The sequence below is a fragment of the Hyaena hyaena genome, unplaced genomic scaffold (assembly GCF_003009895.1).
Source record: "Hyaena hyaena isolate Hyena2069 unplaced genomic scaffold, ASM300989v1 scaffold_120, whole genome shotgun sequence".
NCBI lineage: Eukaryota > Metazoa > Chordata > Mammalia > Carnivora > Hyaenidae > Hyaena > Hyaena hyaena.
Window position 1 is genome coordinate 2,108,128 of NW_024080752.1, and position 17,192 is coordinate 2,125,319.

General features: G+C 40.8%; 1 protein-coding gene across 2 annotated transcripts in view; it reads left to right on the plus strand.

The window, feature by feature from the left end:
• Positions 1 to 8,465: 8,465 nt before the first annotated feature.
• Positions 8,466 to 17,192, plus strand: part of SPPL2A (signal peptide peptidase like 2A) — a 55,483-nt gene continuing 46,756 nt past the window's right edge. For both annotated transcript variants that reach the window (XM_039237147.1, XM_039237149.1), the window contains exon 1: positions 8,466 to 8,671. In XM_039237147.1, coding sequence (XP_039093078.1) covers positions 8,606 to 8,671 — 66 coding nt within the window. In that variant the 5' untranslated portion in view covers positions 8,466 to 8,605. The remainder of the gene's footprint in view (positions 8,672 to 17,192) is intronic.

A 17,192-nucleotide genomic window follows, 5' to 3' on the forward strand; every position in this document is an offset into this window, starting at 1 on the left:
TACCCAATTGAAAAAAGACAGTCTCTTCAATAAACGGTGTTAGGAAAACTAGACAATGACATGCAAAAGAATGAAGCTGGACCACTTTCTGACACCATACATGAAACTAAATTCAAAATGGATGAAAGACATAAATGTGAGACAGAAAACCATCAAAACCCCAGAGGTGAAAACAGGTAGCAACCTCTGTGACCTTGGCAGTAGCAACTTTTTACAAGACACATCGCTGGAGGCAAGGGAAACAAAAGCAAACATCAACTATTGGGATTTCATCAAGATAAAAAGCTTCTGCACTGCAAGGAAACAATCAAAAAGACTGTTGGGAATGGGAGACGGTATTAGCAAATGACATATCTGATAAAGAGCTAGTAGTATCCAAAATCCAAAATTTATAAAGAACTTAAATTCAACACCCTAATAAATAATCCAGTGAAGAAATGGGCAGAAGACATGAATAGACATTTTTCCAAAGAAGACATCCCAGTGGCAAACAGACACATGAAAAGATGCTCAATATTACACATCATCGGGGAAATACAAATAAAAACTATGATATGATACTACCTCATACCTGTAAGAATGGCTAAAATAAACAACACAGGAAAAAACAGATGTTAGCAAGGATGCGGAGAAAGGAGAACACTTGTGTACTCTTGGTGGGAATAAAAAATGGTGCAGCCACTGTAGAAAACAACAATCCCACTTCTTGGTAAATCTAAAGGAAATGAAATCACTCACATGTTCAGTGCAGCCCTATTCACAATAGCCAAGATGTGGAAACAACATAAGTACCTGTCAATAAATGAATGGATAAAGAAAATGGTTATGTAAATATATACACATATATACAATGGAAGAATGATATAAAGAAGAAGTTCTCCATCTTGCCATGGAGAACATGGGTAAATCTTGAAGACATCATGCTAAGTGAAAAAAGTCAGAAAAAGACCTTGAGGGTGTTATGCTGAGCGAAATAAGTCAGGCAGAGAAGGACAAATATCATATGTTTGCACGTATAGGAGGATTAGGAGGAACTTGACGGAGGAACAAGGGGGAGAAGGGCGGAAATGGTGGGGGAAAGGGAGAGAGGCAAACCATGAGAGACTCTTGAATGCTGACAAAAACTGAGGACTGATGGATGTGGGGGGGAGGGAGGGATGGGCATAGAGGAGGACACTTATGGGGATGAGCACTGAGTGTTATGTGGAAACTAATTTGACAATAAACTATTTGTAAAAAAAATAAATAAATAAAATAAAACAATTAAATAACCTCTTGAAAGAAAAAAAAAGTCAGAAAAAGACAAATACTGTATGAACTCAATTAAATGTGGAATCTAAAAAAGCTGAACTCACAGAAACAGTAGAATGGTGGTTGCCAGGGGCTGGGAAATGGAGGAAATGGGGAGATGTGGGTCAAAGGGTATGACTTCCATTTATAAAATGAATAAGTTCAGGGGATCTAATGGACAGCATGGTGACCACAGTTAACAATACCGTATTATATATGTGAAAGCTGCTCAAAGAGTAAAATCTTAAATGATCTCACCACACACACACACACACACACACACACACACACAAAATAACTCTAACCTTATCACTGTAATCGTTTGACAATATATATTTTGAGTCACCACATTGTACACCTTAAATTTACACAATGTTATATACCAATTATATCTCAACACTGGGGGAAAAAAGAAATCAGAATGCAGTTGCTCTTGGGAGCAAATGGTAGCTAGAAAGAAACACAAGAGGGACTTTTGAGGAGCCAGTAATGCTTAGTTTCTGATCATTGTGTGGATACACAGATGTGTAGAGTGTGAATGCTCATCATGGTGTCCACTTACAATATGTGCACTCTGCTGTCTCTATATTATACTTCAAGAAACACTTAAGTTAAAGAATATATAGTGCTCTTTTATCTGTAAATTGTAAAATACTTCTCCCGCTCTTCTCTGTCTTCTGTGCTCTTCTCTTTCGTTACTGAATTTTTAACTCATGGCCTTAAGTCTAGATCTCGTGACAGTGGGTCACCAGCCTCATTTAAATTGGTGTTCCCATGTCAGCTGATCTGAGTGGCTGGAAATGACCAGCTGTAGTTGCTGACTGGGTCCCACACTAATACCTAGACTGGCGTGGCGATATCACATGGTCCTATCATTGCGATCTCCAGCATGTACACCTGACACAGAATGCCAGGTGTAGGTTAATGAAAAACATGGAAAAGAAGGGGAAATCTATCAAGGCTTGTTAACAAGAAAATATAATTATATACTTTATATTTTCAGCAGAAAACTCATGAGGATCAGCCTACACATTGTTATGAATGTAACATTCCTGCCAAATCAGATTCATAAAATATTGATTTAAGATGTTAATCTATTTTTATGAATTGTTGTCATAATTGAACTGGAGAAAGCAAAGCACTGGTTTATGGCTATAAATTTTCCTTATTCATCTAGCACATAATAGCTCAATCTAGTTTCCTGAATCGCACCGTTTGTCAAAAATCCCAAGTCTGTTTTCCCCTGAGTAGCTAATAGTTCATAGATTCATAGCAAAGCAGTACCAGAAAAGTCACGTGGAAAGTACTCTGTTGTATAATGAATGGTGCCTTAGAATCTTGCAAATATCTTTGCACAAAAAGATCTGACTCTATTTACTTGCCATAGGTGTAAGTTAATTAATCTGGAAGCTCCTATAAAGCAACTTGGTTTGAAAAACTCAGAATAGTCTCAAAATGCCAATATATAATATTGGCATGTCAATTAATTCATCTGAAGCCAGAAAGGGATTTTAGCAGTATGTGATTTCAATCTGCTTTGCCCGGGAAAGCTTGGAAATGGGCTAGGCTTTGCCATTTCCAACAACATCTAAAATCAACCACTACTCCTCAAAGTCACACTGATTTATGTAGACAATAGCACCTCTTGTTATGCCTCAACACCAGGGACAATATAACTGTAGCTTACAATATATTCTATTTTAGAAACTTAATTATAAAACACTTGTTCAAAGAATTCACATACAGTCTATCCATAATGTTATCTTATGTATGTATCAAGTTATCTTTATTCATTTTTAATGTAAAATATAACCTAGAAGAAAAAAATCTATGCTGTTACCAGGAACACACTTGGTAAATTTAAACTGTTCAAAAAGTTACATAATTTTTATATATGTGTGTGTTGACATGTGTGTGTGTTTGTTTATTTTGTGGTAGGGATTCCTCCCTAAGGAGAGAGAAAAAGAGATTTCAAGGTCACCTATATAAGCGCCTAGGTACCTACATTCCCCCAAGGCCTTGTAAACTCAGACAACTTAATCAGACTGCATGTTTATGTGTGTTACCATATATGGGAGACAAAGAAACAGAAAATGCATTAAAAAAACATGCCATGTGATGTGGGCCGCTCAGTTCTTTGTGTATGAACCCAACTGAGCGGTGCTGACACAAATAAAGTTGCTTCCTAGAAAGAAAAGCCTTGGTGTCACGACTCTGTGTGCGAGAATCCTGCAACTATTTATTTATTTATTTATTTATTTCTGGATTTAATAATCTTATGACCCAAAAGAATCATCTTAATATTGAACCTGCAACTTAAATTTCTTCCTCCTTATTACCAATGAGGAGACCCTCAGATTTTCTTTTTTTTTTAAATATTTTTATTTATTTCTAGGAGAGAGAGAGAGACAGCGTGAGCAGGGGAGGGTCAGAGAGGGAGATACAGACTCTGAAATAGGCTCCAGGCTCTGAGCTGGCAGTCAGCACAGAGCCCGACGCGGGGCTCGAACCCACGAACCGTGAGATCATGACCTAAGAGAAAGTCGGACGCTTAACCGACTACGCCACCCAGGCGCCCCGAGACCCTCAGATTTTCTAAGCAAATTAAAGGAACTGAATTTTTGGGAGGTGCCTGGGTGGCTCAGTTGGTTAAGCATCTGACTTCAGCTCAGGTCATGAATTCGTGGTCCATGAGTTTGAGCCCCACATGGGGCTCTGTGCTGACAGCTCAGAGCCTGGAGCCTGCTTCAGATTTTGTGTCTCCCTCTCTCTCTGCCCCTGCCCGCTCATGCTCTGTCTCTGTTTCTTAAAAGTAAATAAACATTAAAGAACTGAATTTTTAAAAAATTAAATCCAGTGGTTCCAGTGTTTTGAGTGGTTCCACAAAAACAAAGACTAGTTTTTGTTTAAGCTTTAGAAGATACTTCAGAAGTAATTTAGTTGAACCTAAAAATATTCAAAACCACAACACAGACTTCTTAATTACCAAGAAAAGTTCTTAATTAAGCAAATGTTTATTGAGCACCTAAAGGATACAAATGGGAATCCGATTTACAGATTCTGTGTGCTCCTACTCCACTCTTTCCAGAATCCTATCTGATTGGGTTTAAATTCCTGCTCCATTATCTTGTGGGAGATTTTTATATGAATAATTTGACCTCTATACTTCTTTATCTGCAAAATGAAAGTAATAATTTGCCTCATAAAATTGCCTCAAATGAATTAAATTATATAATGCATGCAAAAAACGGTGTAAATGTGAGCTTTCAAATAATAATAGTTTATAAGACATTATTATTAAACTTTGCATGAGGTTGTATTCAAGAAGTTCCTTGTTTAGAGTTTACAGAGATTTCCTAAGAAAAGTGACCAGAACTTGAAATTTCGGTCTGTAACCTCAGGTCACATGCTGCTCCATAACTGTGAGCTTTATGAACTTCTTTCTCCCAATATTTCCATCTACTGAATATTCTTTTGTCCTAAGAGGGCAAGTTAAAATTTAAATTCACCTCTCATGTAGGAAGTGGCAACTATGTTTGACTGATTGACATAAGTCCAATGGGGAGGAATTCTGTCAATAACAGTAATAAATATATGTGAACAGGTAAACAGAACACCTAATGATGAAACCATAGCTGATAGCTCACCTCTCTACTCCTAGTCACCTATTTTGAATCATGAAGAATTCAAGACACATATTCTCTTCAAGGAGAAATGCCTCATAAACATGTATTAGAGAAGGAAGGCAGGTAGCCAAAGCCAGGTAGTTTCTACAGAAAAGCAATACCAGGAAACTCTAAGCAGCTTTTTAAACTCTAAGTGGACAAAATAATTACTAAGACTAAGGTGGTAATCATTACTCCCACTGAAAGAGTGATAAGCACAAAAAACAATTCAAAATGATGTAAAGACTTGGGGCACCTGGGTAGCTCAGTCAGTTGAGCATCCAGCTCCTGATTTTGGCTCAGGTCATGATCCCAGGGTCACAGGATTGAGTACCATGTTGGACTCCTCGCTGACCATGGAACCTGCATAAGATTCTGTCCCTTTCTCCTCCTCTCTCTCTCTCCCTCTCTCTCTCTCTCCCCTCTGTCCCTTTCCTCCACTCATGCTCTCTCTCTCTCTCAAATAAATAAAATGAAAAATTTTTAAATGATTTAAAGACTTTAACATAAGACCCCAGACTATAAAACTCTTAGAAGAACACATACGTTCTGACAACCTACAATATTCTATCTTTTATCATTGGAAAAAATTCCATTAACTAAGTATATTTAGAAATCAAAATAATCTGCAATCTAATGATACTTGTTTTCTGTAATAGAATTTTTATACATAGTTTTGTTTATGGAAGAAAAATGACTAAAACTTCTCCTGGTACTCCTTATCATACCTAAGACTTGCAGGGAAATTCATGTGTTACAGAGGTATATGCTAAATAACTTTTAACAGCCTTTCCAGTAGTCAAGTCATCACACAACAACCTTTTATTTTTTATTTTTTTAATGTTTTATTTATTTCTGAGAGAGAGGGAGACAGTGTGAGCAGGGGAGGGTCAGAGAGATAGGGAGACACAGAATCTGAAGCAGGCTCCAGGCTCTGAGCTGGCTGTCAGCACAGAGCCCGATGCGGGGCTCGAATCCACCAAGAGATCATGACCTGAGTCGAAGTTGGTCGCTTAACTGACTGAGCCATCCAGGCACCCCCACACAACAATCTTTTAATCTTCCATGAACTCTCCCACTTTTCTTCACTTCATCCTGCATAGGGACTTTGACCAAGGAAACACCATTCTGGCAGAAGAATTATGAAAAACAGTGCTGATACTTTGGATGACAGCAATTAACATAGCTTCTGTTTTTCTTTTCTTTCTCCTTCTCTCCCTTTTCTCCTTCTACTTTAAAAAAAAATTTTTTTCAGAATCAATTTTACCCATGTTACGAATCATGTAATTTTTAGAATAATCATATGAGGCAAGCAATATAGGTAATACTGTCCACATTTCTCAGCTGGAGAAAACTAAAGCAGGCAAAGAGAGATTGTACAAAGAACTAGCCCTTCACACAGTTTCTTTGGATGTAAGCACAAAATATTCTCCAATTGAAAAGGAAAAGTGGGCATAAACATAGACAGGGAAACCAGAGATCTTCAGACAGCCTCAGGAGCCATGCTGGAGATTCATTAGGCAAAGTGCCACTATGGGCAGGAAGGAATATTTAGAGATGAAATCATCTAGTCCATCACAGCCATTTTACTAAAGAGGAAACTCACTTGCCCTCAGCATCTAGGAAGTGTGAAAAGAGTTAAGGATTGACAGGCAGGAGATCTGTGTTCTGGCCTCATTCTGCTACTAAGCTTAAACCAACCTACCTAGCCATCAACCTACAGACATTAGACTTGGATGTCCCACAAGCATTTCAAAACATGTCCAAACTATTTATCTTCCCTCCGTTACCCCCATCAAACTCTTGTGGCGATCATCTCAATAAATGGCCCATGACAGGATCCTAGTAATCTTCCCTTTCCTTTATCTCCCATGTCGTCTGTTACCAAATTCTGCTCTAAATCTTTCAGATCCATCTCCTTCTCCCTATTTCTTCTCCCACTGTCTCAGTTCAGGTCCTCACTATCTCTGGCCTGGGTTAGGTTACCACAGCTGTCCAACAGGTTTCCTTGATCCTACCTTTGTTCTGTTTCAATCCAACTGCCACTCTGCCACTCACAGAGAGCTTTCTACATCAGAAGTTGTCACTGCTCTAATTATTATTAATTTGTTTTCCAACAACAACTGGATGAAGCCTAAAGTTCCAAGCAGGATGTCCCAATCTGCTTGTGATTTGGCATCTGCCCTCTTCTCTCACTTCATCTTTCACCACTCATAACTTCGGCCAAGCCCGAGTTTTGCAGTTCCTCCAATGTCACCTTTGGCTTTGACACTAATGGTTCACTCTTCCTGAATGTCTCCCCCTTCCCCTGCCCATTGCCTGGCTAAAATTAACTCACCCTTCTAGACTCAGCTTAGGTTGGAATTTTTCCTGGCATCCCTTTTATATGTTCCTTTGATACTCCCAAGGCATCTTGTGCAGACAAAAGAGTCCCTATTCACCCTGAACTATGTTTGCTCAGACATCTGTGTCTCTTGCTAAACTCAGCTGTGGAATGGCAGCTACAGCATCCTATTCAGTGCTCAGTATTAAATATTCATCCAACAGATATTTGAGGGCCTATTTTATATCTGATACTGTAGGTATAAGGCATATGGCAGTTAACAAAGACACTCCTTGCTATTAAGTGGGAAGTAACATCATATAGATAAATGAACACATAAGTAAGGAAGAGGATATAAGAGTGAAAAGTGCTTTGCAGAGAATTAAAATAATCCATGTGGTATAAAAGTGACTGGATGGCCACGTTAGATAGGGTATGTCAGGAAGTTCCCTCTGGGAACTTTAAGCTGATAAGGGACATAAAGGTGACATTTAAGCTGGTAAGGGAATGCCAACAAACAGGTATTGAGAGAGAAGAGTACGGAGAATGAAAGAAAAAGTGGCCCATGTGGATGTAAAGCAAACCTGGGAAAGTAGTGAAGGGGGGGGGGGGTCAGAGAAGACAGGGACCATATTACGTAAACTTTGTAGGACAGAATAGAGTTTTGATTTTGTTCTAAGTGTAATGGGGAGTGACATCTGATTTACATCTAGGACTGCAAGGTTTACACTGCCTAGCGTGTAAACATAACATTTTGAAGAGGTGAAAGGTCGGTGGCCTGGATATGGAGGTCGCAGCAGTTTTGGAGACAGTGGACGGACTGGGGATGTTATGTGTGACAATGACCCGCCGGTGAGCAGACGCCTTAAGGCTCAGCGCACGTAGATTTTTGGCCCGGGAGGCCGGGGTCCGTACTGGGGTACAGAACAAGGCGCACCGCGATTCCTACGAAGAAGAAGGATGGGGCTTCGGCTGCCCCATCCCCCCAGACTCTGGGGAGAGTGCTGGTCAGGCAGCTGGAAAGAGACACGCCCGGACCCACAGTAGGCTGCCTGCCACCGCCGCGACGCGAGAGCGTGGAGAGACAGCCCGGCTGGCGGCGCGCGCGGTCGCGGACTCCACGTGCCCCGCGCAGGGGTTTCCGCGTCCTCTGGGCGGGGCCGGAAGAGGAAGTCGGCGCTGCAGTGGCGGCCCCAGCAGCAGCCGCGGCCCCTGCCCAGCCCCGCCGCCCGCGCCCGTCCGTGCCGGCCGGAGAGGCAGCGCCGCGGCGGGACCCGGAGCCTGTGCCCGCCGAGAAGCGCCGCGCCGCCGGGCGCCCAGCAGTCCGATGGGGCCGCAGCGGCCGCTGCCCCCGGCCGCGACCGTCTTGCTCTGGGGCTTCCTGCTCCCACTGGTAAGGGGGACGGCCGGCGCTCGGGCCTCCCCGGGGCGGGGCCGGGTCTCCCTGCCCCTTCTCCTCCCCACCCCCGGCTGCCACCCGGAGTCTCCAGTGCGCGCGCCCTACTGGCCTGCCCCCTTCCCGTTTCTCCCTTTCCTTCCAGCAGCCCCTCTTCACCCTCTTTTCTCCTGTCTTCCTACCCTACCCCCATTCCCGTTCTTTGAAGTCCTCGAAATACCCACCACAGGAAGGCTCTCTGCGGAGCCGCTTTTGCTACGTTGACCTTCGGGGTTGTCTCTGGTTTTTCACTGTTCCGGGCGTTTTAAATTGACCTCTTGAGTTTTGTCGTGTAGCCCGTCTTACAGCATCTTGCTCTTTTTCACCCTCCGGAAGAAGAAAAAACGTTTTGCATATCCCCGGGGTGTTTAGCGGCTCAAAGACTGCTCTTTAGTGTAATTGCTCGAATACAGATTTTTTTTTTTTTTTTTTTTTTGGCCTGCCTCCTTTGGTTTTTGCCTTCCTGCTACGCCTCATTTGATTCCGCTGGTGGGGGTGGGGAGGTGGTAATACTAGTAATTTAAACTAATTTTTAAAGAACACATCAAAGTGTAGTATCTTTGTGGTTTTCAGTTTTCTGCCTAGTTTAAAGGGGGAAGTGAGTCGGTGAAGTAACAGCACATAGGTGCTCACGAGTTTGTTTTCATAGTTAGGAAAAGTAGTAATGTTTTAAAATTTAACGTGGAGTAACCGGAGCTTCAATGAATGGTCAGGACGCCAGTGTTTGGTGTTCAGTTTTTATATTTCTTGGAAATTTTATTTAGGGGTTTTCTGGTTGGAAACTTTTGTGAGCTTTATCTGCACAGAATTGGTGTAGTGTATTCCTGTCTAGTTATTTCCATTAGGATATGTAACTTCTCTGAAAGTATATTTTGTATCCTCTGCTGTTTAAAGAATGACTGTTAGTGAATAGATTTAATATAATTATAATTTTTTTAACATTTATTAAAAAACGAAAATCAGAACCTAAAATGGTTAAATGCCTCTGGTGTATTCATAACTTTGCTAGGCAACGTGAGGAGCACGAATGAGATAATGTATCTAAAAATTGTCTTTTCTAGGTGGAGGGGAAGTACAATATAAAGAGAACAATAACGTGGCAGTGTTAGTCTGAATCTTCGTTAGTCTGAATCTTCGAGGTGTAGTTTGCCACATATGATACATCCAAAAGATAACAATTCAGGTAGTATGTAAATACACATAAAACTGGGGGCGGCACCTGGGTGGCTCAGTCGGTTGAGCTCAGTCGGTTGAGCCTCCCGCTTCGGCTTAGGGCATGATCTCACGGTTCCTGGGTTCAAGCCCCGAGTCGGGCTCTGTGCTGACAGCTAGTTCAGAGCCTGGAGCCTGTCTTTGGATTCTTTGTCTCTCTCTCTCTGACCCTCCCCTACTCATGCTGTCGGTCTCTCTCTCAAAAATAAATAAAACATTAAAAAACTAAAAAAAATACACATAAAACTATAACCTGGATATACAACTTGTCTGGCATGTTTTTGCACTCTTGCAAATTTCGTTTGAACCACTTAAGCTCATTTTAGGAATATACCTTATATATCACATTCACACTAATCTTTTGTCAACACAATAATTAATTTAATAATACAGTTGCTTATAACTCACATTGAAATTCCTATCAAAAGCCCCTGAACCCTCTCACTAAAAGATGATAACAGAATTTTCATGGTATTGCAAGGGCTTCACAAATCTAAAGGTCGTCCCTGTTCTAAATTGTACCTAGGCTGTTTCTCACACATTCTAGATTTTACCTTTTTATACTGCACGTTTGTATTTTGTGGTATCTCACTGTACTAATTCTCGGGAGGATCTTTTCAAGGCTGTTGTGGGACTTGGTAACTCTCTTTTCCTCCGCATGATATTTAGTGTGCACCTATTATATGCTAGGCCCTGTGACAGTGACTACATGACAAGATTTTTTTTTTCCATATTACAATGTTTATTTAAGATAACGAGAACTTAAAGAATTTTTACAAGGCTACACATTAAGAAACTAAAAAAAGGAGTGTCTGGGTGGCTCAGTGTCCGGCCTCGGCTCAAGTTCGTGGGCTCGAGCCCCGCATCGGGCTCTGTGCTGAAAGCTAGCTCAGAGCCTGGAGCCTGCTTCACATTCTGTATCTCCCTCTCTCTCTGACCCTCCCCTGCTCACGCTGCCCCCCCCCTCAGAAATAAATAAAACATTAAACAAATTTTTTTAAAAAAAGAAACTAAAAAAAAAAATGTAGGTAATGCTCCAGTGAAAAGTAATCACAAACTAGGATTTGGTATATTTCTTTCCTTCAAGGTTTATATGTGGAGGGAACAAGGGAGAGAATTATAGAAGGAAAAAACAGAGGATAAAGGTATACAAGATATTCAGGCAATAATTTGTAGGAATAAAAATAATATGGGCTCCCATAATTTAATCATGATATCCACTCCCTGTTCACCCCCAAACAGCAAAATGAGCAAAAGAAGGCATCCTTTGTTGTATTTTTTCTATGTCTATTTTTATTTCCTTTTTCTAGTTATTTATTTTTACAGCAGAATCAGCCCTTGAAACTTGGGGAGAAGCATTCATAACCACAGAAACAAAATTCATGTTTATTAATTTACATCCAAGTTAGCATCTAGTGCAATGATGATTTCAGGAGTAGATTTCAATGAGTCATCCCACTGGTGTGTGTAACACCCAGTGCTCGCCCTATCAGTGTCTTCCTTAATGCCCCTTACTCATTTAGCCCCTCCTCCCACCCCCCAAACCCTCCAGCAACCCTCAGGTTGTTCTCTGTATTTAAAAGTCTCTTATGTTTTGTGCCCCCCCAACCTTGTTTTTATATTATTTTTGCTTCCCTTCCCTTATGTTCATCTGTTTTGTATCTTAAATTCCTCATATGAGTGAAGTCATATATTTGTCTTTCTCTAATTTTGCTTAGCATAATACCCTCTAGTTCCATCCATGTAGTTGCAAATGGCAAAATTTCATTCTTTTTGATTGCTGAGTAATACTCCAGTGTGTGTGTGTGTGTGTGTGTGTGTGTGTGTGTATGTATGTATGTATGTGTATACCACATCTTCTTTATCCATTCATCTGTCAATGGAAATTTGGTCTCTCTCTATACTTTGGCTATTGTGGATAGCACTGCTATAAACAATGGGGTGTATGTGCCCCATGTGCAGCCAAGGCCAAAGAAGTTTTTGCCTTTCTCCTCTAGGATTTTGATAGTTTTCTCTCTTACCTCTAGGTGTTTCATCCATTTTGAGTTTATTTTTGTGTATGGTGTAAGAACGTGGTCCAGGTTCATTTTTCTGCATGTTGCTCTCCAGTTTTCCCGGCACCATTTGCTGAAGAGACCTTCTTTATTCCATTGGATGGTCTTTCCTGCTTTGTCAAAGAATAGTTGGCCATACGTTTGTGAATCCATTTCTGGGTTCTCTATTCTGTTCCGTTGATCAATGCGTGTGTTTTTGTGCCAGTACTATACTGTCTTGATGATTACATCTTTGTAGTAAAGGCTAAAGTCAGGGATTGTGATGCCTCCCACTTTGGTTTTCTTTTTTGGATTGCTTCAGCTGTTTGGGGTCTTTTCAGGTACCATACACAATTTTAGGATTGTTTGTTCTAGCTCTGTGAAGAATGCTAGTGTTACTTTGATAGGGATGACATTGAATATGTAGATTGCTTTGGGTAGTAAATATTTCTTCTTCCAGTCCAGGAGTGTGGAATATTTTTTCGTGTGTGTGTGTGTCTGTCTGTCTTATTGAATTTCTTTCATAAGCTTTCTGTAGTTTTCAATGTGTACATTTTTCACCGCTTTGGTTAGGTTTATTAGGTATTTTATGGGTTTTGGTGCAGTTATAAATGGGATTGAATCCATGATTTCTCTTTCTGTTGCTTCCTTATTGAGGTATAGGAATGCAACCAATTTCTGTGAATTGATTTTATATCATGTGACTTTCTGAATTCATAGATCTAGCAGTTTTTTGGTAGAATCTTTTGGGTTTTTTCGTATAGAGTATCATGTTATCTGCAAAGAGTGAAAGTTTCACTTCCTCCTGGCCAGTTTGGATGCCTTTTATTCCTTTGTGTTGTCTGATTGCTGAGGCTAGGACTTCCAGTACTATGTTGAATAACAGTGGCAAGAGTGGACGTCCCTGTTGTGTTCCTGACCTTGAGGGAAAGCTCTCAGTTTTTCCCCATTGAGGGTGATATTAGTGGTGGGTCTTTCATACGTGGTTTTTATGATCTTGAGGTATGATCCTTCTAGCCCTACTTCCTTGAGGATTTTTATCAAGAAAGGATGCTGTATTTTGTCAAATGCTTTCTCTGCATCTATTGAGAGGATCATGTGGTTCTTGTCCTTTCTTTTAATGATATGATGTATCACATTGATTGTTTTCTGGACATTAAACCAGCCCTGCATCCTAGGTATAAATCACACTTGGTCATGGTGAATAATTCTTTTAATATACTTTTCTTACCATTTTCTCCCTGAAGCCCTAGTTTATTCCCCTTCCTTTATCCTACAGCTCTACGTGGCCTCTCTGAGTTCATTTGAATTAAAGATACCAGTTTAATTATTTCATTTTCCCTTTCTGGGCTCTTGCAGCTGGCACTGCTACCAACTTTCCCTTTAGTTATGTAAGACCAGGGCCGATATCCTTATCTAGAAGCAGCACATAATCTCTAGAATCCACTGCTGCATCCTTGCAGAAAACTCAGAGGATTTAATATTGGGAAAGCCTTTCAACATCATGTAGCTACCCTCCTCTCTTGTCCTCTTGACATCTTTGTGACCTCGCGGTGTATGTTAAACTCAAGCTATCATACATCTGGTTGTTTTCTGGTTGTTTAAATCCATTAAACCTGTAAGTCTAGAAATGAAGAGTGTGTGGCAGGTTGTCTCTTGGCCTTGACGTGATTCTGTTTCACAGTCATCCTTCCCCAACCCAACCCCCATCCCTAGCTGCAACTGTTAGACCTTTATTTCACAGTGTTATTTGAACCCAGTCACAGAGTTATGTTTCAAAGAGAATGAGAAAAGTTTAGCCTGGATCTATTTTCTAAAATTGCATCATAGTTCTCAGAAGAATCCTGAGTCTTTTCCATAATGTTTTTACAAAAGTTCTGTTAATTTTTTCATTACTTCAAAGAATTTGAAGTGTTACATAGCTACATCTTGAACCTATTACAGTGAAGTGATAATCAGGATCCCCAGCAGAGAAATCTCTTGCTGAAATCTTCATTCCTTTGGTATACTACACCAACTCAAGGAATCTTTAATTCCTCTCTTCTGCCCTCCCCTCTCATGCTCCTGGGGAAAAGAGGTGTGTTCTGCTGCCCAAGCTATCGGACACACGTTGAGCTGTTGTGTTGTGGACTGAATTGTATCCCCCCCACCCCCTCGCCCCCTGTTCATATGTTGAAACCCTGACCCCCAGTGTGATGGTATTTGGAAGTAGGGCCTCTGGGAGGTAAGTAGGTTTAGATGAGGTCAGATCCTTCGCGAAGGATTGGTGCCTTGTAAGAAAAGATACCCAAGAGCTTGTTGTCTCTCTCCTAATACTCCCCCCGCCCATACACACACACACCATGTGATGACACAATGAGAAAGTGTCCATCTGCAAGCCAAAAAGGAAACTCTTACCAGAAGCCAACCATGCTGGCACCCTTATCTTGGACTTCTTGTCTCTAGAACTGTGAGAAAAATAAATTTCTGTTCAAGGTACCAACTCTTTGATATTTTGTTATGGCAGCCCAAGCTAAGACAGATTTGGGTACCAGGAGTGGGGTGTCAGCTTTGTAACTGGGTAGAGGCTAGAAGAGGTTTGAGGTGCGTGCTAGAAATAGGATATTAAGGACAATTTGGTGAAGTCTCAAAAATGAGGAACATGTTATTAGAAACTGGAGGAAAGGCAGTCATTGTTAAAAATGGCAAAGAACTTGTCAGAACTGTGTTGTAGTATTTTGTAGAAGGAAGAATTGTGAGCAGTGCAGTTAGATATTTAGCTGAGATTTCTAAGCAAATGTTAATGCAGCAGTGTGATTCCTTCTGACTGCTTATAGTAAAATGCAGACGGAGAGAGAATTAAAGAAGGAATTGTTAAGGAAAAAATAACTAGAATTCTCAGCCTATCTATATTGCAGAAATGAAGCTTGTTCTGCAAAGAATACTGTGTGGCTAGAAAACCATCTGATAAAAAGTTTGTGGGATTTTTGGGGTGCCTGAGTGGCTCAGTCGGTTAAGTGTCTGACTTCAGCTCAGGTCATGATCTCACGGTTCGTGGGTTCAAGCCCCATGTCGGGCTCTGTGCTGACAGCCAGCTCAGAGCCTGGAGCCTGCTTCGGATTCTGTGTCTCCCTCTCTCTCTGACCCTCCCCTGCTCACGCTGTCTCTCTCTCTCTCTCTCTCTCTCTCTCTCTCTCTCTCTCTCAGAAATAAATAAAACATTAAAAAAAAGTTTGTGGGCTTTTTGAGCAAAAATACTGCCAGTTTGAACTAAATGCAGACTTTGGACAAAATGAAGAAAGGCTGTTGGACTTTTTGAATTTGACAAAATGGGATGATGAAGCTATGTGGCTGTGTGAACATGGATTGTTCTTCATGAAGGACAAAAGACCCGAAAGGCAATTCAGACATCATCAGGCCACTGCCTCTGTCTCAACAGACCTTATGGCCTCTGTTGAGATCCTTGGCGGCCAAACCCCACAGGTCCTTGGAGGTGATGCTGCCAACCCAGTGGGCCTGGCAGGTGGGACATTTAGCCAAAAAGGATTATTCTTGAGCCTTAAAACCTAATGGAATTTGTCTTGCTAGGTTTTGGACTTGCTTGAGTCCTGTCACCACTTTGTTCCTTCTGATTTGTCCCTTTTGGAATGCTAATGTCTACCCTGTGCCTGTCCTACCATTAAGTTTTAGAAGCATATAACTTGTCTGGTTCCACAGCTGGAGAGGAATGTTGCCTTAGAATGAACTGTATCTTGAGTTTCACCCATATTTGACTTAGATGATATTAGATGAAACTTTGGACTTAAGAGTTGATGCTGGAATGAGTTAAGACTTTGGGGGCATTTGGAATGAAATGAGTGTTTTTTTGCATGTAAGAAGGAAATGAATTTGGGAGGCAAAATGCTCAGGACTGGATTGTGTGCCCCAGATTCTTATGTTGAATCCCTGAACCCCAGTGTGATGGTATTTGGAGACGGGGCCGGGCCGTTGGGGGATAATTAAGTTTAGATGAGGTGTCAGTGTGGGGCCCTTATGATGAGATCGTTGCCTTGCTCTCTTTCCCAACCATGTAAGGACACAATGAGAAGGCAGCCATCTGCAAGCTAGGAAACGAGCTCTTACGAGAAATCAGCTGTGCTGGCACCTTGATCTTGAACTTCTAGGTTCTAGACTGTGAGAAAATAAATTTCTGGTATTTAAGCCACTCAGTCTGTGGTATTTTGTTATGGCAGCCCAGTATTAGACATGCTGGTTTTGTCACATTCCTTTCTCAACTTTTAGATTCTTCACAACTTTTTTTTTTTTACCTTCTTTCCTCTGAACTATTTCTGAGGATTCTGCATCCCATTGTCTGCTTTTTAAGTCACTAATGGTTATCACAGTGTAACCTCTACACATACATCTCTCAAAATAATCCTGAGAAGGTTCAGGAAGGTATGACTTGTCCTAGTTCATACAGAGAAGCCTGAAAAAGAGAACTAGAACCCAGGGTTTCTAGACATTCCTTGATGTTTTTCCACTAAGCTGGTCATTAATGTTTTCTTGTAAATTAAAAATACATCAGAAGATTAATCAGATAAATTCATGAATTTATTTATTCATAAGAAAGGGCTTAAAGATAGAAGTCATGTTTATTATATATTTGATACGTTTTTGGTTAAAAATTACCTGAAATTGGGTCTGTTTACAAAACTCTAGACCATAAAGTCTCCAGGTATAGACCCTTATCCGTGGATACTAAAATTTTGTTAAAAATATTTATTGTTTTTATGTCAGAATTTGCCAAATATTACTGTATACTATGGCCTTAAATCAACTTTTTGTGCATTTATATTACCTGCCTGGCCTTGTAGTTTACTTGAATTTGTGAAGTCTAGAGTAAACCATAAATTCTGTAGCAGTTGAGTATATCACTAGGTAGTAAGATTACTTAGGGAAAACCAAGCGAAGGTTAGATCGAGTAAACAAAATATAAGCCCCATGAAGGAGAAGCTCTACTGGACTCATTCTCTGCTGTCGCCCCTGTCATCTCATAGACTGCAAGGTATCAAATAAATGGGTGTCTCCCATGCCCTAATACCTCTTCCCCTAAACATTACATATCCCCAGATTCTCTGAGTGCAAGGAATGATCCTAGCTTTACTTTTCCCATGGTCCACAGGCTCCTCTGAGTCCCTGTGAATACCTGTTTGATGTCTTAGCACCCACTGAGCCACCATTTAAGTACTTAAGATTACAGTTAATCTTTATTTGTG